The 22,549-nt window shown below is 35.2% G+C and overlaps 3 protein-coding genes and 1 long non-coding RNA gene across 7 annotated transcripts; 1 reads left to right on the top strand and 3 right to left on the bottom strand.

Annotated features, from left to right (window-relative positions):
* Positions 1–5,986: 5,986 nt before the first annotated feature.
* On the bottom strand, positions 5,987–8,958 carry LOC111876493 (uncharacterized). Of its 2 annotated transcripts, XR_008226239.1 has the most exons (3): positions 8,195–8,350; positions 6,618–7,604; positions 5,987–6,214 (listed from the first exon to the last, which is right to left on the bottom strand). It is a non-coding gene; the product is annotated as an uncharacterized LOC111876493 (long non-coding RNA). The 2 variants fall into 2 exon arrangements; XR_006187523.2 differs by lacking the exon at positions 5,987–6,214 and having other exon boundaries at positions 7,365–7,604; positions 8,195–8,958.
* Positions 8,959–9,039: 81 nt separating this feature from the next.
* LOC111876494 (disease resistance protein RPV1) lies at positions 9,040–14,125 on the top strand. Of its 3 annotated transcripts, XM_042898591.2 has the most exons (6): positions 9,040–9,656; positions 10,189–11,048; positions 11,202–11,305; positions 11,384–11,680; positions 11,774–13,290; positions 13,883–14,125. In XM_042898591.2, exons 1-5 carry the CDS (start codon positions 9,178–9,180, stop codon positions 13,196–13,198), a joined length of 3,165 nt encoding a protein of 1,054 aa, XP_042754525.1. In that variant the 5' UTR covers positions 9,040–9,177; the 3' UTR covers positions 13,199–13,290; positions 13,883–14,125. The 3 variants fall into 3 exon arrangements, with proteins under 3 accessions (XP_042754525.1, XP_023728785.1, XP_023728786.1); XM_023873017.3 differs by having other exon boundaries at positions 10,189–11,305; XM_023873018.3 differs by having other exon boundaries at positions 9,525–9,661; positions 10,189–11,305.
* Positions 14,126–14,145: 20 nt separating this feature from the next.
* On the bottom strand, positions 14,146–16,565 carry LOC111876497 (laccase-12). The gene is made up of 5 exons (XM_023873022.3): positions 16,414–16,565; positions 16,159–16,310; positions 15,814–16,058; positions 14,663–15,718; positions 14,146–14,525 (listed from the first exon to the last, which is right to left on the bottom strand). Exons 1-5 carry the CDS (start codon positions 16,507–16,509, stop codon positions 14,395–14,397), a joined length of 1,680 nt encoding a protein of 559 aa, XP_023728790.1. The 5' UTR covers positions 16,510–16,565; the 3' UTR covers positions 14,146–14,394.
* Positions 16,566–17,846: 1,281 nt separating this feature from the next.
* Positions 17,847–20,128, bottom strand: LOC111876498 (protein LIGHT-DEPENDENT SHORT HYPOCOTYLS 4). The gene is made up of 2 exons (XM_023873026.3): positions 19,133–20,128; positions 17,847–18,769 (listed from the first exon to the last, which is right to left on the bottom strand). The coding sequence occupies exon 1, from the start codon at positions 19,686–19,688 to the stop codon at positions 19,158–19,160; it is 531 nt and encodes a 176-aa protein (XP_023728794.1). The 5' UTR covers positions 19,689–20,128; the 3' UTR covers positions 17,847–18,769; positions 19,133–19,157.
* Positions 20,129–22,549: the final 2,421 nt, after the last annotated feature.

The raw sequence follows: 22,549 nt of genomic DNA, 5'->3' as shown, positions 1-22,549 counted from the left end.
ACTTGACGAGTTGGATGATTTTATGCATGGACTCGGTGAGTCCATCAGTGGACTCGGCGATTCCACTGTCCAGAACAGCAAAAAATCGAATTTCAGCAATTTGCATCAAGTATAAATGAAAAGAAGCCTAGGCTCTGATACCACTAAAGGGTTTTTAGCATTCTAACACTCCTAAGGTGTACATACAACCCTAAATACCTTGGGTCTATGTTTTCTCTATTATACATGCAAATATCAATTTTCCAATGTATTGTTCTAACTAGCATAATATGAAGTACATATAATATAAATTCTAGTAGAATTACATACCTTTTTGTTGTAGCTTGATTCAATGGAGTTTAAGAACCTAGTGCCTCAAGTGTGACACCTCAAATGGTTCACACAACATCACCAACATCTTGGAATAACTTGAGAGAAAAAGGTTCCTATGCTCAAATCGGCTAGCCCGCATGTGTACACACACTAGTGCCAATTTCTTTGATCCATGGGGTCCTTATATATGGTGACTATTAGGGTTACACCATGTAACTCATGTCTTTCCAGATTCTTCATGCTCCATGGGTTAAAACCTCCATGGAGTATCCATGGGTTTATTCCAACATGAAGAACTATGGATCATAAGCCCACATATATAAGAATGAATGATTTACACAATCAATACCAATATATTTAATTAGTCTCCTTTTGATCACAAAATTAATTTTAAATTAATTTTTGATCAATACTAATTAAATAATATGATTTCATATTAATATATTAGAACTTATAATATATTAACAAATCATAATCATTTTCTCACAAAAGTCTATCCAAATTGTTTCGATGCCATGCAACCCAAATGGACCATACTAATCGGGTCAAGTTCATACCAATTATAGTTATGGACTTAGACACTAATCCAACATTTTCTTCATAAATGCCCTAATTTGAGCTCAAGTCTTGCATTGGACTTGCAAGACCTTAAAGCATCGGTTTTGGTTATCATTTAGTAGAGGGATGTCCTAGGGGTTATATATATATATATATATATATATATATATATATATATATATATATATATATATATATATATATATATATATATATATATCCTTTTGTGTTAGGATGCATCAGTAGTGGTATACTTATTAGAGTACCACTAGGCTAGTTATCGTCTAGTGGAATGCCCTAGGGGTTATATTTAGCCAATTAGGATAGCCTGAGAACTCTTGATTTAGGTTTTCTTGCATGTTCCTTGTTTGGTTGTGGCTCTAGAGTAATCAAAGATGAACTAGTCACTGTTTTGTGTTACAAAGTTCAAAAACTGATTAAAAATGATGTACATAGAATAATAGGAATCCCAATTTTAGGTGTTGGGAAGGGGTAAGAAGAACCCAACATAGGTCGAATAACAAGTGCACCATATAATGTAGCTCGTAGCCATCTGCTATGAGCATGCCACCATAATGTTCCCTATCGGTTAATTATAGTGAACATGTATGTATAGCTTCCTCCTGGCTGGATCAGACATTGGGTCACAAATTTAGGTCCATCTGCCCAAAGGTTTCTCAGTTCACGTATTCCATGCCTAAAAAGGAAAACGAATTGAACCATTAATTAGCCATTGCAATTTCTAAAAGAAGAAATCTCGAATAATGTTAAATGTGTAAGTACAAATGGATTATCTTTTTGAAAAAATGAATAATATAATGTGTTTTCAAGAATGAGTTTTGAATGTTTAATTTGATTTTAAAACGAAAAAAAATTGGTTTCGAATTTGGGACGTTACAACACTCTCCTCAAATTAATGGTGTGGTAGACTTCATTAACTTCACAGGTGATTAGGGTAATTGCCCCCAAAAAGCGGAAAATACTCATTAGTATCTTTTACTTTGGAATACAAGAAATAATAAGGTATTCAACAAAATTGTTTCTTCCACCAAGATTGCAGATAAAATTATCTCACTCTCATATATTTGGTGTAAACACAAAGGCAGGGACAGGTAAATTAATCGATCTTGGATAGATTAAAGTTATTGTCCATTTTGATTTTCTAAATTTGGCATTTGTAAAATGTAATATGTTTCTTGTATGTACTTGTTCCTTATTTAATAATAATAATAATAATAATAATAATAATAATAATAATAATAATAATAGTGCAAGTGATAAAAATAGAATGTTAAATGAAAGTATATGCTAAAATCAAAAATAAATAAATAAATAAATAAAAATAGACCCGCAATACCTTTTGGCTTATTTATGAATTATTATTGGGTACAACGAATTAAGGGAAATGACACAAATACCCTATAAAGTTTTCTTATAATCTGCATAAAAGAATACATTAGCTTTTCCATTTCCGTTTTAAGCTATCGAAACATCCACAATATTAAAAAAATAAAAAATAAAAAAAAAACATTGCAAGTGTAAGAAGGGAAGAAATCCAAACCTCTTCAACAGTGATAATAGTCTTGCTATGCCACCAAAACCAATAAATCACTAGATTTTGATACTTTTATCCTTCTAAGATATCTCTGTCTTTCAATGCAATATTGCAAAACTCATTTAAGAGAACAAAGACCAATACTTCTTACTATTTAAATTCCAAATTATTTGACAAAGGTATATACCAAACAAAAACATTAAAATGAAATGCATTATGTGAAGCAAACATATGATAATTAATAAAGTTGAATTTATTAAGATTTAAACATCCCTTAAAGTATTGGTTATAATAAAATTAGTTAAGAAATAAAGTAGTTTATTTCATTGGAATAAAAATATCAATATACACCATGTTTCACTGCTTATGAAATGAAACCACTTTCTATTTGTTAATATATATTATTATAGTTTTTACCTTTTAATATTAAGTTAATAATATATTTCTATTACAATATTATTTAAAAATATCAACACACAATTATCAAATATATACAGATCAATATGCTTATGATCAAATTCTTTTACATATAAATCAGGAGTAATTCGGTAAATTGCGTTCTTTACTTTATTATTTCAAGATTCTCATATGCATTGCTATTAACTGTCAAAAACTTTATATTTTATGAAAATCACAAAACAACTTAACAACATATTTTTTTCCTTAGTGAGATGTGTAAGAAAGGCATTTACCAGTGATACCTCTTCATAAGCACAACCTAATAAAGTTTGATAGAGTTTTGAAAACATCATTGTAACGGCCGTAGATCAGGGCTAGTCAATTTAGGGACGATAAGCGTCAAAAATGACTTTTTTTTAGAATATTATTTAGAATGAATAATCTTAACTAAGTTGTATTATATGTTACAAAGATTTCGTACATATAAAGAACGCCGAAATCCGAGTTATAACGAAGAAGTTATGACCTGTTGAAGTTTCGCGACAGAACCAGCACGACACAGCGCGACGTAAAAAAAGTGAATTTACGTTAGAGCGATATTTATCCTTAGCAATCTAAATAAAAGTCGTAGAATACGTTAAACCGTGAGCGTGCATAAAAAGAACGTCCAAATCTGACTTCGTATGAGGAAGTTATGATTTTTCTAAGTTTCGACTTAGCAGTACGCAGCCCGAATACCCGATTTGAGACCGAGCGGTTTTTAGCCGAAACAATCTAAACGAGAATCGAAGATCTCATTAACTGTAGTAAAAAAAATAAAAAGATAGGCGAAAACGGACGTCGGATGAAGAAGTAATGATTTTATAACGGAGTTTTCTTGTCCCGGCCTACTAAAAATAAATAATAAAAATAAAGTCAAAATTAGCCAACGGAGTCTAAACGAAAGTTGTAGAGCGTAGTCTCACCTACGCGGGGATATAAAGAACGTCAAAAACGGAGTTCGTATGAGGAAGATATGAATTTTTGAAGTTTATTAAATATTTTTGGTATTTAATTTAAATAAATATTATTTGATATTATCCAGGGGGAGTCAGCGACCCTATCCCCATTACGCCCAGCGTAATTTAGAATTACGCCCAACGTAATTCTGGTTTACAGCCCCCTATAAAAGGGTGTCGAGGGCAGCCGAGTTCTTTGCTCATTTCTTCCCTTTCTCTCGCGTTTTTACCTCGTTTTGCGTGCAACTTATACCCCGAAGCCTCGGTATCATTCCCGAGCCCCAAAGCAAGTCCCGAGGCCCCGAAGATCCCGAGAAGTACGATTCCCGATCCGAAGCTCTGCCCGCGAGAAGCCGATTTTTGTGAAGATCTTCCAGATCTACCGAAGAATACTACTTCTGCAAGTCGTAGTGCTGTCGGATCATCTTCTGATCAAGTGAGTGTGTGGTTACTTTCTTCTAACGCATAAATACGAAGTATTTTATACGAAATACGTGTTATGTGTATATTTTGTTGTTATATGTGTAAATGTATATTCACTTTCTTCTACCGCATAGATATGAAGTATTTGCTATGAAGTACGTGTTAAGTGTTTATACAATGTTTATTTACTTGAGATAGATGTTGAAATAATGTTTTATACATGATTTAAAAGATTTAAATTGTATATGTGTTTGCATCTACAAATATGTTGGGTAGAACATGGGTAGATGAAATAGTTGATGTGAGACGAAATAATAAGTATTTTTGAACTCAATGTGTTCATTATGTATTTTTGAACTCTATGTGTTCACTTGGTGTTTGAACTCAATGTGTTCATTAGGTATTTCCGAACTCTATGTGTTCACTTGGTATTTTTGGACTCAATGTGTTCATTAAGTATTTTTGAACTAGATGTGTTCACTTAGTGTTGTTGAACTGAGTGTGTTCACTAAGTGTTTTAGAACTAAGTATTCACCAGATGTTTTGAATTAATTGTTCACTAGGAGTGTTAGAACTAGGTGTTTGTTAAGTATGTTGAACTAAGTGTTTACCAATCGTAATTTGTGGTCCTTGGCAGTGGTGGACTTTGTGTCAATTCCTTAGGTCAATCCTTAGGAATAAATGGATAAATGATAGTTGATTTTTAGGGTAAATCCTTAAAAAATAAAGGAGATAATGGGAATGAGTATTTGGGTTGATTGTTTGATAATTGAATATAATAAATGTATTATTGTGGGTTGAAAACCCTACATGCTCACCAGGCTCCCAAGCCTGACCTACTCAGTTTTCTTTGCATTACAGGTAATGGCACAAGAGTATAAATTGGTGGACTTGACGAGAGATTTTGGATTATAGATCAGTAGTTATAAATGAATGTTCTAAGGTCTATTTTATATTGTTTATACTTTTGGTCTGTATCGGAACATGACATCCCGATGTTTTATTATTTAATGAAAATACATTCTCCTTGAGAAACGTTTTGATAAATTTTATCATATTTTGTTTTGGAAACAAATTCCGCAAATCTTTTAATCAAAAGGATTTACTCTGATTTTATAAAACAAAGCATAAACAAATCGGTCTTTTCTGGCCGTGAAATTGGGGATGTCACAATCATCGATGGGGAAAAAAACAAAAACAAAGTTTTTTTTTTCAATTTCTTGTACACATTAAGTTTGTTATTTGTTGATTGTATTTTTGGAACATTTTTTCAATTTCAAACACTTTCAAAGCATGAATGGTCATTTTACCTCTCTACCAATAATTTCAATTGATAGTACAGTTAAAAGCCATGGTAGTGCCCAAAAATAGCAGCCTCTGGAGGTCTTATACATAACAATAGCAACCATAAGTTGCAAGCATGAATAATTAAACAATTTGTACTATATATAAAAAGATAGAAGATCTATTATTAATCTATTTCTTGAAACTGGAAGATAAAAAAAAAAACATACCTTATCAGCCACCAGATCAAAAAATGCATGAAAGGCAGTATCTAAGTTCATTTACAATAAAAAACAAAACAAAGATTCATTGGTTTGTGAAATGAAAAGATTTAAAACTGCAACAATCAATATATATTTCTCAACGATTTCAGTCGAATTAACACGCAACAACTAGACACATCTTTTAAAGTTGTAGCTGGGAATTCTGTGTTAAGAAGGTATTTCATTCGATTTTCCTTCATGATTTTGAAATTTCATTAGCCTTTACAACTACAATGCGTTTAATGTATTGCACAAATGTGAATTTCTACAAATACCTACATGAAAAAGAACTCACAAAATCCAACAAATTCTAAAAATTCAACTTCATTTTGGTTTTGGTTATAGTTTATCTTTCAGTTCAATTGATAGAGATACCTTGCCCAAGCCCCACCAACATGTAGTCGACCCAGATGATGAGTATTCTTCAATTTAGAAAAATCAAAATTAGTAAAAAGTTAAGTTTCCCTAAAAACTCATAGTTAAACAAAATTACTAAGGATTCTTATGTTTCCAATTGAGCAACAAAGATTAAGTCATTCCTAACAACTAACTTGCAATACCACATATTACCATGGGAGAAAGAATCAATTGTTGGAATTTTCTTGTTCCTGTAGCTAATCTAACCATGAAATAATCATAATACAAGGTCAAATCAACCATCTTTGTATCAAAGAACACATAAATGGATATTCTTCACAACCAATTTATGACGATTTATATTACACATTTTGAAATGCTTCAAATGAGGTATCAAGGAGTGTAGTTATGAAATTAACTCGATTAGTTCCTACTTTCGGATCACACACAAAAGCAGACGAATTTTACCTTATGGTGGTGCGGTATAACGCTACCATTTGTTAGTTCTGATGGTAGTGGTCAGACGACGTGAGAGAGTGAGAGAGAGTTACTTGAGAATTGAGAGCAGAAGATCGAGGGTAATATGACGAATCAAATGCCCTATAAGGATTTGGGGAAGAAGGCGCCGTCAACAATCATGCTCTGTATTGCATTCACCAGGGCCGGTCCATTGGTTTTCTATGCCCCGGGCGAGATGAAAATCATAATGCCCCCATGCTTGTACCATACAATACACCAAATACATACATAGCTAACATGTATAAAACAGAAGTTCAATATATATTTGTATTCAAATATTTGTAAAAATACAACCAAAAACAATATGTACACGCAATCGTTAAAATAGACAACAAAAAAGCAACTAAAACTAAAAAACTCGTAGTAGAGGTCAATCAAAATTTGTTTAGAAAAAGACAATGAACTTTATGGGGCTAACATCTAAAGACATGTACTTTGCACCAAATGTGCAACAACAACAGAATTTTGAAGCTACTGCAACACTTACGAGACCATAAACAAAGGCTATAAAAACATCCAAATCATACTTAACTTCAAACTTTCATTGAAGCGATCAAAAAACATACCAGCTTGGGCAAAAAAATAAACCCCATATCATATTTGAGAGATATCAAGGCCATTTAGAATCTACCATGAGCATATCAAACAACCCCTAACTATTCCTCTTAAAAAGCAAATAATAATCAAAATAATAAATAATAAAAATAAAACAGCTTTTAGGAGAACATTTTTTTAAAGTACAAAGCTAAATTAAATAACAAAAAAGCCAATTGTGGCTGGAAAATAATATGGGTAAAATTAAAGTAATAACTACTACAAGTTACATCACCAAAAATTATTAAATTAATAATGAAAATAGCAACATTCAGCTTTTGAAAATAAGCTAGCCACATCAATGTACTTTCGAGATTGATCCAGCCATACCATTGCACTTTCCTGTACTACCAAACAATAACAATGCACTTTTAATTACTAGCTAGCAATAGCATTGCACTTTCCTGAAGCAAACCACAAAAATCATATACAAAGCTAAAAATTTCGAGCCAAAGAGAGGAGGAATAATAGCTCAAACAGAGGTGAAATCAGATACCAAAATCCAAATAGGTCTTTAAAAGACTTTGATTTTTTTTGTAATAAAAAAGAGAAGAAATCAAGCAGATTTTTGAAACAAACCTAAATAAGTAGATTTCGAACTCAAAGAGAGAAGAAATCGAGTCTAGTAAAACATGAACAACCACAAAAAACAATCTGATTTCCGAAACAAATAACAAAAACCCTAAACATAAATCACATCAGAAATTAGAATGAGAAGTCGGAATAAGAGAAATTCAACCCACCCAAATTAGAATCGTTGTATCAGAATCACAATATCTCGGACCTAGAAGGCTTGAACCGAGATCTTTTAACCAGATTAGAAATATCAGAAATCACAAACTAGAACTTGAAAACTATAGAAATTGGAGTATTTAGAAACCAAATATCAGAGAAATTGACTGAAAGCGAAAAATACAGATGCCACATCTTACTTTTATTTATCAGAGACGCAACTTCTAGGCATCCAATCGACAACATGTTTCCAAGTGTCGGAAGACGTTTCGATTTTCTATGGGAAATTGAAGACGATTAGTGGTTGTTTGGCGCTAAGTTTTCATTTCCCTGCTCCTCCTCACGTATTATTCTATCATATAACAAAGACATGGGCTAATTTTTTTGGGACATAGACTTATTTTATGCCCCTAAAAATGTGCTGCCCTGGGCCACAGCCCAAGTCGCCCAGGTATTGGGCCGGGCCTGGCATTCACCCCTATCTGACACCATCGCTCCTCGTATCTTCTGCTATATATAAAAAAACAGTCAGTAATCAAAGAGTCCAAACGAACTTTTAACATCATCTCGATGGGGAATTTTTTGAAGAAAAAGAAACAGACGCTACAACTTGAACATATGCGTTTTCCCTAATCAGTTTTGAATGCTCATGGTTTTCTTCTCCATCCGACTGTTATGTAGAAGAGAGTAGCAATTCAAAGATGTCGATGATAGAATGAAGGTGAGAAGTAAAGTAGAAAGGGAATTAGGGGTGAAGGAGAAACAGTTGGTGGAGCAGTGGATGAAATTTGATTGGAGAACGAGGCGGTGTGACAGGGGAGGTGATTGAAAACGGTAAAAAAAAAAATACCATAAGCAATGTTCATAAAAACACTGTGCTTTAATAATAATAATAATAATAATAATAATAATAATAATAATAATAATAACAACATTAGAAAGTTAAATGAAAGTATATGCTAAAATCGAAAATAAATAAATAAAACCACCAATACCTTTTGGATTATTTATGAATTATGATTGGGTATTGAAGAATTGCATAGAAAATTCGTTCGTCACAGCTTTAATTCCACGCTTTTTCCAAACAGATTCCTTGTCTGATTACCCTCATCCAAGCTTCTTTTAAATCCTTTCTAGGCATACATTTTCCGATCAAACGTTTGATCTTTCAAGTATACCTTCAATGGCATCATGTTCAACTTCATCCGTTGACAAGAGCTATAAATATGACGTCTTTTTGAGTTTCAGAGGCGAAGACACTCGAGCGAATTTCGTTGATCATCTTTATACTGCTCTTCAGCAAAAAAACATTCATACTTACAAAGACAACGAGAGAATTAAGAAAGGGAAAAAAATCAGTGATGAGCTCATCGGATCCATTGAAGAATCAAAATTCTACATCGTTGTTTTCTCCAAAAATTATGCCTCTTCATCTTGGTGCTTGGATGAACTTGTAAAAATAATGGATTGTCACAATACAACCGAGCATACTGCCTACCCCGTCTTCTATGATGTCGAACCAACCGAAGTCCGCAAACAAAGCGGGGCAGTTGGAGAAGCCTTCTCTAAACATACTAACCACGAGAAGTCTGACAAATGGAGAGAGGCTTTGCAAGAAGCAGCGGATCTAGCTGGATGGGAGTTGAAAAACACTACTGATGGGTAGGGTAATTTCTTGATCTAAGCATTTAATATTCTTTCATTTGACCCGCGTGAACATTGGGACTGAAACACTTATTTTTCTTCATCGATTTTGGCCAAATTTTTGTTGTTGTCTACTTCTAATGACAAACTCCGACCGACGTCCAATTGCTGGAAAATTCGACTCAACAGTCACCACCGCCTACGGCAGTGGTTGCAAATTCTGTAGCATCATTCTCCCAAAATTTTGGCCAAAATCACGACTACATTATTCAAAAAAAAAGTTATTAGTTTGATTTCTCATATGCACGGTTACATCATCATAATATATCTGCAATATCGTTCCACTCTGTTTCTTGTTTACTCTTGGATGTAAGAGATGTACAGAGTATCTAATTTGTGTTGTCAAATTCTGAAATAAACTTGAGTACGTCTTGCCAACATATGACTATATATGTTACTATTTTATATATGAAATAGATATGTTATAGATTGGGAAACTAATTGTTCATGTGCTATTGTAAGCAACCTAATTGAATTTTGGTTAATATAGGCATGAAGCCAAATTCATCCAAAAAATTGTTGAAGAAATTTCACTAGAGTTACGTTCGATCAGTTTCGGTTTTGATGAAAAGTTAGTAGGCATGGAGACCCGTGTAAAGGATGCTGTGTCATTTTTAGAAATGGGTAGTGATGATGTTCGCATGATCGGGATCAAGGGGATGGGAGGTGGTGGGAAGACAACTTTGGCGAGAGCTGTTTTCGATCAAATATCCTTTCGGTTTGAAGGTAAATGCTTCGTTGAGAATGTCAGGGAAGTTTCAAATGCCTCTTTGTTTGGTTTGAAGTCGTTGCAAAACCAACTTCTTTCGGATGTTTTAAATGATAAAGGCATTAGTGTAAGTGGCGTGTATGAGGGGAAAAGCATGATAAAGAAGATGATGCGTGGTAGAAAGGTTCTTCTTGTTCTAGATGATGTGGATCACACAGACCAGCTTGAGGCCTTAGCTGGTGAGCCTAATTGGTTTAAGGCGGGAAGTAGAATCATCATTACAACAAGAGATGAGCAAGTGCTTGTAGCACACCGAGTGAAGCTGATTCTTGCTGTTAATCTGTTATCATTTGAGGAAGCAGTTTGCCTGTTTAGTAGATATGCATTTGGGAAAGAGATGCCAATTCGAGGGTACGAAGAGAAATCAGTACAAGTTATAAGTTATGCTGCTGGTCTTCCCTTAACAATCAAAGTTTTGGGATCCTTTCTTTGTGGTAAAAGTGAGCTTGAATGGATAGATGCCATAGACAGACTAAAAACAATTCCATTAATGGAAACTCTGAAAAAACTGGAACTAAGCTATATCGGTTTGGAGGAGGATTACAAAGAAATATTCCTGGATATTGCATGCATATTGAAAGGTGAGCGTAAACACTTTGTAATCGAAGCACTTGAAAGTTGTGGATTTCATGCTAGAAATGGTTTAAGAGTTCTTGAGCAAAAATCTCTCATAACTATTCATCATAATTCTAGTTACAACAACAAGTATGTGTTCATGCATGACCATCTTGTAGAAATGGGCAGGAATATTGTCCGTCGTTTGCATCCGTATAAGCCTAATGAACATAGCAGATTGTGGATTGACATGGAAATTGAAGATATATTGGCTAATGACTTGGTAAGGATCAAATCAATCCTTAAGTAGGAGAAAACTAACACATTTACAAATCTCATTGTGGCTGCTCTTGCATTACAGGGTACCGAAGCAACAAGATATATACAATTCAGCACACGGGAACTCAATCCGGAAGTTATCATGAAAGGCCTTAGAAAGATGAAGGAACTTAGATATCTTGACATGTCTCTCAAAGATTCTTTCTGGAATTGGAAATGTGATGAACTCAGCCCATACTTTCCTAATGCTTTAAGAATCCTGTTGTGGAGCTATTACCCTTTTAGGTCATTACCCGAAACATTTCAAGCAAATAATCTTGTTTCACTTGAGATGGAATACAGCCGAATTGTACAACTTTGTGAGGGTAGAGAAAGAAAGGTATAATTATTGTTGATTGATTGTTTTGCATAATTCATTCTAATGCTATACATTATCACACCAATATTTATCTTCCTTTTATGCTTATACCAGGTTCTTAACAAGCTCAGATTCCTTGACCTGAGTTATTCAAAGCTAAGGACCCTTGACCTTGGGATTGCTCCAAATCTTGAGACTTTGTCTCTTTCAGGATGTGTTGATTTGGTAGAATTTCATATTCCCAGCATTTGTTTAAAACTCAGATCCCTCGACCTTTGTGATGTAAAGTTAAGGATCCTTAACCTTCAGTCAGCTCCAAATCTCGAGCTGTTAGATCTTCGGAACTCTTTGGATCTGGTACAACTTCACATGCCAGGTAGATGTGTCAAGCTTAGATCAATTATAATCACTAACTCAAAGTTGAGGACCCTTGACATTGGGTTGACTCCAAATCTCGAGAAATTAGATCTTGATAATTCTTATGATTTGGGAGAACTTCACATGGCCGATGTATTTCAAAAGCTTGTAAAACTGTACATCAGTCGTTCAAAGTTGAGGACCCTTGATCTTAGGCTGGCTCCGAATCTCAAGAATTTAGATCTTAGTGAATCTAATGATTTGGTAGAACTTCACGCTCCCACCGGATGTCTAAAAGAGATTGTCTGCTTAGAACTAAGTGCTTGTCTAAGGTTTAGATCTTTTTATGTTGAACCACTTGAGGAGGTTGATTCTTTAGCTGAGTTACATCTGGTTGCAGAGTCCCTTGAAAGATGCCCATTTCACCCCGACAATAGTTTGCCAAAGTTCCGGTTTACATGTTTTTATAAAGACGGTGGTCTACCCTCAAGGAATACAAATATTGAGAAACTTATTTCTCAAGGTCTGTGTGCTTGCACAAACCTTGAGACATTTTCAGAAAGCATTTGTGAGTTATGGGGATTAAGAAAGCTTAAACTCAAAGGCTATCCGGAGGTGCCCAAGGACCTTGACCAGTTAGAATATCTAGAGGTACTAATTTTGTCATCTACAAAGATCAAACATCTTCCGGATAGCATTTGTTACTTGACATATCTACAATCTCTCAAACTTGAATCCTGTTGGCTTCTTGAGGAGTTACCTGAGGATCTTGGCCAGTTAGAAAATTTAAAGAAGCTCACTTTGTCATCCACAATGATTAAACATCTTCCGGATAGCATTTGTATGTTAAAACATCTGGAATCTCTCCAACTTATATCTTGTTGGCTGCTTGAGAATTTACCCGAGGATATTGGCCGATTAGAATGCTTGGAGAATCTAACTTTGTCATCTGCAAAGATTAAACATCTTCCGGATAGCATTTGTATGTTGAAACATCTAAAATCTCTGCAACTTAAATTCTGTTGGCTTCTTGAGAAGTTACCCGAAGATATTGGCCGATTAGAATCATTAGAGAAGCTAACTTTGTCATGTACAAAGATTAAAGATCTTCCGGATAGCATTTCTATGATAAAACATCTGGAATGTCTCCAACTTAATCATTCAGAAGTTGTTACATGCTGATCTTGGTTGATCAGGTAAAGTGATGAACATTCTAATTATCAATGCTTTTGAGAAGCTCCGAGGACATGGAAAAGCCAGAACTATTGTAAAAGGTACTTTCTCCTTGAGATTATCTTACTTTCATTTGAGATTTGAAACTGGTATGACAGTATTATTTACTTGTTCAGACAAAAAATCAATAATTAAATTAAAAAGAATATAAGTACTATACATACAAGAAGAATGTTTAATTCCACATAGGCCGGGGCTTATTCGTGGTTTGAGTTAATTTTGGAGTTAAAATCAGACATGACTTGCATATCCCAAATATGACAAGTCATTTTTCATGCATATCCCAAAATCCTTTATTAGCACATGTGGATTTACTGCAAATTGAGTATATAAGTAAAAATGAAAAGAACTAATACATAGCAAATACTCCTATAATATGACTTAGCGATTTATTCAAATCAGCTAAAGACCAAGTCTTTATAGCCATTAAAGACTGACTAACAATTCCCTCCCTAAACTGCACAGCAGTTTACTTTGGCATTTCAACTAAGAAAAGTTTAGGCCTTGGGGAAGTGGAAGACATGTAAGCATAAAATCCTAAGTGTTTTATGTCAACATTTGGGCATTTTTTTGGTCTGTATCAAATGCTAATTCCTGTAACCATATACTATATGTTTGCTATGATTTTTTCAGGTGTGTGAGAGGCACTAAATGTTAAATATGAATGGAATGGAACTTCATCACCAGATTGTTGCCATTATTACAAAGGGCATTTGGGTAATTACAGCTTGGACCGCTGGGGGTGTGTTAAAAAAATATTATATATAGTTTTTTCTATTTAGTTTAATGTATACTAGGGTTGATGTAATATGTTGTCTCTGATCAAAAACAAATGTAATAAAAACATTTTCAAAATATTGTGCAAGTTAAATTTCATTGTGGTTTGATCAAAGACAAGAATGCAAATCAATGTAGCTTTAATTAATTGGTGTACAAGAAGACATCAACTGATGATGAATCATTAAATTCTATCGTTTCCTTTGAACAAAAGAACTTACACATAAGAATGCATAGAATAAGCAGGTATGATGATGAAAGTGAAACCTATGAACACTGCTATGTATTTTTCTCCAGTAATCAACAAAGTGGAAAAGAAGAAAACTTAAAAGCCACAGCGGCCAACAAAGACATATATTGTGATGATCTTAACATTTTGGCAAGTCGGAAGGAGGAGGCAGCAACGTCTGTGTTTCCCCAACTCCGTTTTCAACTATGAAAGCCATTGCAAAACCCCAAGCCAAATGAGTATCTATGTGACAGTGCATCAGCCAAACTCCTGTAAATATCCCAGTATTAGCTCCATATATGTTTTTAATTAATTCTAAAAATCATAATTAATGATTCAGAAGAGAAATATATATTGTGTTTAAGTTTCCAACTAAAGATTCATATATTCATGTGGGTTTCATTTACCTGGGTTATCAGCTACGAATCTGATGACAGCCCATCCTCCAACTGGTACGTCAATTGTATTCCTTTGTGGCGGATCAACAAGATTGAAGTTAGCAGTATCTCTGGAAGGATTAAAATTACCAAAACCCTGACCAACGATGTAGAAATGGTATCCATGGAGATGAACAGGATGATCTTCCGTTGAGAAAATCGAAGTATCTTGCAGCACAATCTGCACATTAGCCCCGAATTTGAGCTTGTAAAGCCTCGTCCCCTTAACCGGTTGCCACAGCCCACGAGGGACATTACCAGTGTAATCAAACTGCAAAGGTGGAACACGCGGAAAGTCTGGTGTGTAGATGTTAGGAATCTTCTGCGTGTAAGCTTGGAGTAAAGACACCCGATTCGGAAGCACAAACGATACGTTATTCATGCTAGCACCAAACCTTGTGTTATTAGGCCCTTGGCATCTAGGTCCAGGAGTACAGTTAAAGAACCCGAACCTCATCGTGAAGAACAAGTTTTCATCTATCTTAGTTGGAACCATTACTTTTCCAGGACTCTTTATTTGGTTGGAGAAAGCAGTGACTGTGTTTGTATCATTGTAGGCCGGAAGTTGAGGTAAAATCGGCTGTGAATTAGCAGATTTGTACTCCAAGATGGCGGTGGCTGTTGTATTATCAAACGGAGCGTTTCTAGCACTTGCGTAAGCTCGTGCAGCCATGTAGTAGCGCCCAGGCTGCTGATCTGCGGTCAAAAGGACATCCGTGGTTTGACCAGGGCCAACCATGATTACATTCGTTGTAAACTGTTTGGTGTAAACAGCATCAGTTGCAACCACGGTTAGTTTGTGGTTAGCGACGCTAAAGAAGAGTTGTTGATTGAGTGCAGCATTGATGACCCTTAGAAGAACTGTGTCGCCTTTGTTTACAGTAAGTTTCGTAGTGCTTTGGCTTGAGCATCGGAAAAGATCACCAGGTTGTCCGTTAATGGTGAGAGCATCAGAAACATTGGGAGCTGCACCTGTGAATAAGGCTTGTCGGAGGACACTGATGACCTTTCTATCCCACCATTCACCTGTTTCATCGTCAACAATGAACAAAGTTAAAAACAGTTGGTTGAATCAGAAAAATGTGTGAATCGCAAAGCCAAAAGGACATGAATTTACATACTTAGAACAACAGGAAACTCGATTGTGGGTTTTGGGAAGGGGTATGAAGAACCCGACTTTGGACGAATAACAAGTGCACCATAGACTGTGGCTCGTAGCCATCTGCTATGAGCATGCCACCACAATGTTCCCTCTTGGTCGGTTATGGTGAACCTGTATGTGTAGCTTCCTCCGGGTCGAATTGGACATTGGGTCACAAATTCAGGCCCATCAGCCCATGGGTTTCTCAGTTGACGCAATCCATGCCTGAAAACAACGAACCATTTGATTAGGGTCTCAAAAGCAAAATAAATAATTAATGATGAAGAATGATTAACATGTAAATGATATAAGTATAAATACTTACCAATGGATGGTGACATTGTAAGGAGCAGCATTGGTGACTTTGATAGCAAGACTATCTCCATTTTGTACGTCTATTGTGGGGCCGGGGAATTGTCCATTGACTGTAACTATTCTATGGTTTCTGCATAGCCTTGTTGCTGCTTGTTCTTGAACCTGTATGTGAAAATCAAAGTGATTTGAAATTAACACGAATATTAGTTACAAAAAAATGTATATGAAGACGATGGATGGTGCACTATATAATATAAGGGCGTACTTTGAACTCATAGTTATGTGTTTCTGAGAATATTGTAGTAAAAGCAAGAGAAAGCAGAAGGCTCAGAAGGAGGCTGGATCGAGATATTGACATCATGGGGATCTTGTGTTGAGGTTTTGAGCTTGTTTCTGAACACTTCTGAGTGAAGAAGTGTGAAGGTTAATCTGTGTGTGTTAGATGACGATGAGGGGTGGGTTTATATACAGAGTGTCTGATGGGGTCGGGTTGATTTTGGGTCAATTGTGAAGTTGGAATCAAAGGAAACTTAAATGATTTTGGTGCAACCACTTAGCACTAGGCTTATTTTTTTAACATGAAGCAGGACACTACTTTTTGTATAGTAGTGATGCAGACATGGCAAATGGCTATCCTGATCCGGGTTAAACTGGTTGAACCACACCGAGTTGACCATCAACATCTTTTGTTTCATTTTTCCCAAAGTTTCACTTTTTGGGTTTCATAATTTCATCCGGAATTAGATTTTGGTATTTTGACAATTTTCGGTGTTTCTCTTTTTTTGTTGGTTTTCTAGTTGCACAAAGTAATAAAAGCAGCAATCGAATACATAGAATTGTTTAAATCAAAGCAAAGAAGAGATTTGCTGAATTTCACAATGTATAATAGCAAAAAGCATCGATAAACATTGACTAAATCGGAATGCAATGGAGTTTCCATCCGGCATGTGTTTCGGTTACCAACAAGTAACATGACTGAATAGTTAAAGCTCGTCCTAAAAATAACTTAAAAAGATGTGAAGTTCTACTTCAATTTTTCTTTATTGTTTAATACAAGTTATAAGAAAGAGGATAAAAGTTTCCAACTTTCACGTTTTGGTCTATAAAAAAATGGTTTAAACTTTGGGCAGGTCATAGGTGTCCATGGGGTTGGACCCCAGTGACTCTCATTTTTTAGTTATAATTGAGTTATGGTTAGGGTTTGGTGCATTTCCTCATATGGTTGGTTGACTTGCTTCAACTTCTCAACAAAAAAGAAAATCTGCCTCCCCCTTACTATTATTATTAATAAATTTGATTTGATGTTAGGTTCAATAAAATTATAATAATTCCATTAGCATCGTTTGTATCTGATGTCACAAAATCAGAAAGTTTTATTTGACACCTGATTACATTCAGCAACATAACATTTTGTATCATTAAAATTTAAAAGAAATAAATAAAAACATTTTAACGACAGTATGAGCTTCCTACAACAGCCTTTTGGGTTGATATAGTGTTTACGGTACACTTACTGAAAAACATTTGGGGTCCTTTTTTGGCAAAGACAAGAAATTAAATTAAAAATATTCATTAATATAACCAAAAGAAGGTTTTGGTGTAACCACTAACTATTGATACTTTCTAGACATTTATGAGATTAATGATTGAAAATTTTATGCATAATTTGACACCTCCAAACTATATTTTCCCCAACAATTAAAACAAAAAACACAAACACAATTTATATATAAAAAAGTCCAATCTCCAAAAGCAAAACGCCATCAATTTACAAAATATGAAATGTGTATGTACAAATAACCTCATGGACCCACTCACCAAATCTTTTTATATTTGAAGTTTCAGTCCCTGCAAAACCTTTATCATCTTCCTTGCCACAATACTTTCATCAACCGAACGAAACCAATTTTTCAAGAATCCTAACTTTTCCGGGGCCGGGCCCACCATCAACACAACTAATAGACGAAGGGTAAATGTTATTGACATAGACGAAAGTAAAATGTCAATGTCCCCATCAACTGACTTATTGATTTGTTCTTTTAACCATTTAGAAACTTCATCAATCGTGTTATTTAGTGATACAATTGAATTTTCTTCTTCTTTTTACTGGATGGAAGAGCTGACCAGACACATGACTGGATGATGAGACCGTGCCACGTCAGCGGCTCCGTCACTAAATGGACAAGAATGGAAAGGTCGGTTCCCGGGAAAGATACTAACGGTTTTGAGGTTTTTATCTTTGAAGAAACAGATTGTTGTTGTAATGAACATAAATTCATCGGAATTGTGATTCCGTTGGAATTCAGATTCCAGGCGTTTAAACACACAGCAAAGTTCATCCAGTCAATCAGATTTGGAGAAAAAACATCCAAATGTTTTTGACCGGATGCAACACTGGTAACAAGCTCCACTGCATTGTGGAATGGGAGTTGTAGAAACTTTGCATAGGATTCAAGTAAGGATTTGAGCTCTGAGGAGGCTTTGGGATCAAAACCATTAATGTCGGAATTGGAATTGACTTTTACTCATGATAGATATATCAAACGTGGAAGTAGTGATCTTTTCTCGATTGTTCTTGTCACTTTTGATTCTGTTTGTTCTTCACATCCAATGACTTGTACCTAAAAAGGATAAAATCAAGTGACTAGTACACCAAAACTAGTCATTGCATATATATATGTAGTGTTTTTGGCATTTTATGTTAGTTTTGACTTTTGAAAACAAATTTAAAGTGATCAAGTTTGATGGTTTGGAAAGTGAATAGTACGCATATAACTGATGTACATAATTAATAACAGGATTTTTCATTTTTGACATTATTTTCTAGATATCCGAATGAAAACAAACTAACAGTGGTTCCTTTGAGCAAGAACAAGAGTTAGAAGTACTCTTCAGTCTTGATAATTCAACATGGGAAGAACACAAAATGAAAAACAAAATTAAAGATGAATGCATACCAAGATCCAACATAATATAATAGTCACCTGCTTCATTTGTGTTTTGTTGACTTCAAGAAACATCACCTTGTGGAGGCAACCGTTTTCGTTTCTTCTTCTCATAGCTGATCCCTCTTGCTTTTGATTGCGACTCACGAACCTCTCGAAGGTAAAGCCTCACGGCTCCAGCCCCAAAAGGGTTCGTCTTATATGAACCACCGTCCTCCTCATAAGCCGCCCTAAGACGGCCAATCAAAGAATCCACACTACCCCAAGCTTGTCGCACTGGACAAGGACAAGGGTCTGTCGTTGTCGGATGCCCATAAAACGGACATGTCAAGTTATGAACCTTAGTCTTTCCAAACTGGTCAAGGTAAGAAAGGAATCCAAGCACATTTGCACTACTGCATTGTGAAACAGAGAGTGGTGGATGCTGGTTTTTCAGGTACTCGCAGAAGATGTTCCAGTCCCGGCGTTTCTGGTTCTCGTAGCGGCTAGGGGTGATGGTCACTGCTGGAGACGAGGTGGAGGAGCCAGATGCAACAGTGGAGACGTTACCGGAATCTTGGGGACTGTTGCTAGAGCTTTCTGAGCAAGGATCCATTCAGGTTAGGGTTTTTTAGTTCCTGATCCTTAGGGTTTTGGTAAATTTTGATACTTTCGGGAAGACTGATGTATGCCTCTTTCTCTTTCTTCTTTTTCGGTATCTTTTAAATGATAACACACAGTCGGAAGGCGGAAATCAGAAGAATGAAAAAAAACAACAAACCTAAAAAATAAAAAAAAGAGCAGAACAAAACAGAATACAACGTCGATTTCAGGTTTGGAGCATAAAATACAACACAGCACCCTAAAATTGATTGCTTGGATTCAACCTGCAAGAAAGTGAATAACTTACGGCGAGGGATCGAGGGAATTTGGGGAAGTTATAGAGAAAGCTTCTGGAAAACAGAAAGAAAAATTGGGTTTTCTTTGTTTAAGAGTTATTGATCTAATTGGAAGCCGTGGGAGGTGGGGGGACTATTGGACGGCTGTGGAAACAAGAGGGGGGACTATTGTAGCCAATTTTGTTAAGTTGATAAAATATAGAACATATTATTCAAATCGTCCATATATTTTATAAAAATTTATGTTTGGTCCCTAACATTTTCTTTTGTTTTCTGAGTTCTTGTATTTTTCCGTCCATGACATATATGAAAAGATTATAATACATTTATGAACTTATTTTTTAATTATTTTATTGTTTTATATTTGTTTATAATTTAAAGAAAAGAGATCAAATATAAGCCATCTTCTCTCTCCTGAGTATTTTCATATCTCTGTATCCTATCATAATCTAAATACCAAATCACAAAATTTCAATAGCTATATTGTGTTATGTGTTTTCTATGTGATTTCCTGTTGTGATCAGCAAGGCAATACTTTGAACAAATTTGAGTAGGTGTGAAAGATAGTAGAGGCCTATACTACTGGAAGCACGGGACTCGTACTTGGATCAGAGAAAGTCACAAGGTTACTAAGTCTCTAAGTAGTTGAGCTATTTGGTTAATTGGTTCATTTCATCGTTATCTTTGTTTCGGTAATGACTACGAAGATAAATATCATTCAGACCTTTGTAGGTCATATCAAATCGAGTCCGACTAATCTATGAAGTAAGTTCGACGTAGTGTCCGACCTTAGTTAAAGATCTATGAAGGAAAGGATCAACGCAATCTACAGGTTGCAAATCATCACTAGAGCTTAGCAACCGGTAGCTAGAGATTGCTACATGCTAAAATGCAACCGGTAGCTAGAGATTGCTACATGCTAAAATATCACATTAAAAAATGAAGGAAGGTACCTTTCGTGTTAGCGTCTAACTCAAAGAGACTTGAGTCTAACTGTTGCATCATACGATAAAAGTTCATTAAAAAATGGTGCAGCGGTATGTTATGGTAATCGAAGTAAAGACCTTAATTTAGGAGGAAAAGTAGGTGCAGCACCATTAACAGTCAATAAGTCTAAGAGTTAGAAACTCAATAGAAATGACATAAGAGTTACGATTACCACCTATGATGGAAAGGTAACATGTGGAGTCATTACACAAGCTTTGTTTTGTTGATGATTCTAGGATGCCATCATCCTAAAGGGGATATAATTGTAACGCCCGCAAGATATGGCTATATGATTAAAGAATAATAGGATAATTAATAGTCTCAGTGATAATTAGACATTATCAAATAAGGATTATTTAAGGAAAATAATCTAAACTAAATTCGTAATGATCGTTAAATCTTGAGCATGCATACAGCGAACGTCCCAAACCTGACTTCATCATAAGAAGTTATGATTTTTCAAATTTTCGACGCAACAATATACGGCTCAGAAACCGAAGTAGAGATCAGTTGATTATTAGGAAAAACAATCTAAATGAGAGTTGAAGATCTCGTCCATATGGTTTCGTCGATATAAAGACGGTCAAGAACGGATATCATATGACAAAGTTATTAACTTTTAAAGGACTTTAACAGTCTAAACCTGCTAAACATATAGTTTTAAAAATAAAGTCAAAATTAATCGATGGAGTCTAAACAAATGTAACACTCGATTCCAGATATGAGATTATTACAATTGTGTATGATTTCTTTTTGGCCACGACATGGTGGTGGCTATTGGAGAAAACCCTAGAGTTTAGGGGTTGAGCCCTTATTTAAACTCCTTAACCTCTCATAGCCTCCCTCCCATCAGCCTCCATCTCTCCAAATCATCCCTTGCAAACCCTAGATCCCTTGTGTGAGTTTTTAGCCTTAAAGTGTGTGTGTTTGGTGCTTATAAAGAAAGAAGGTGATGGAATATCATATTAGGAGACCAAAGAAACATAGATCCAAGAGTTTATCTTCCTCAATCTTCTCAAGAAGGTATAAAGTCTTCATCTTGATGAGTTAGTTGATAGATGTTTGGATTTTGTCCACTTTTATCTATGCCTTGTTGCTTTGGATGGTTAAACTTCATAAAGTTTGCAACTTTATGAATTTCCAGGCTATTTGGAGCATTTGACTCTTTGGATATGAATTAAAATTGAGTTTTGAGGCCATGCATGGAATCTTGGCCTTTTTGCCCTATTTTGGCCTAATAAGAGTTCAAGACATGCATTGGGCATGCATGTCTGAAAAGCATTGATTTTTATGATGTGTTTGCTGTTGGAAACTCTTTTGGAGCTTTTAGACAAGTAACCTTATGGATTGAGTGATTATTGCATAACATGTAGTGTTTTGGACCTTAGAGTTTAGATCTATACATTTTGGAGGGTTCTATTGGATAAAGTTGGAAACTTTATCCATCTAGACCCTATTATGGACCATATTTGAGTTGGAGACCCTTTAGAATCGAAGAAAATGGTTGAATGCGTTAAGTTGCTGCAAAAACATGTTACCACGACGTGGCAAGGCCACCACAACGTGGTGGCGGGGCTGATCACGACTATTT

The sequence above is a fragment of the Lactuca sativa genome, chromosome 9, assembly GCF_002870075.4.
Source record: "Lactuca sativa cultivar Salinas chromosome 9, Lsat_Salinas_v11, whole genome shotgun sequence".
Lineage (NCBI taxonomy): Eukaryota > Viridiplantae > Streptophyta > Magnoliopsida > Asterales > Asteraceae > Lactuca > Lactuca sativa.
The sequence above is the reverse complement of the archived record's forward strand: the minus strand, read 5'-3'. Positions and strand labels throughout refer to the sequence as shown.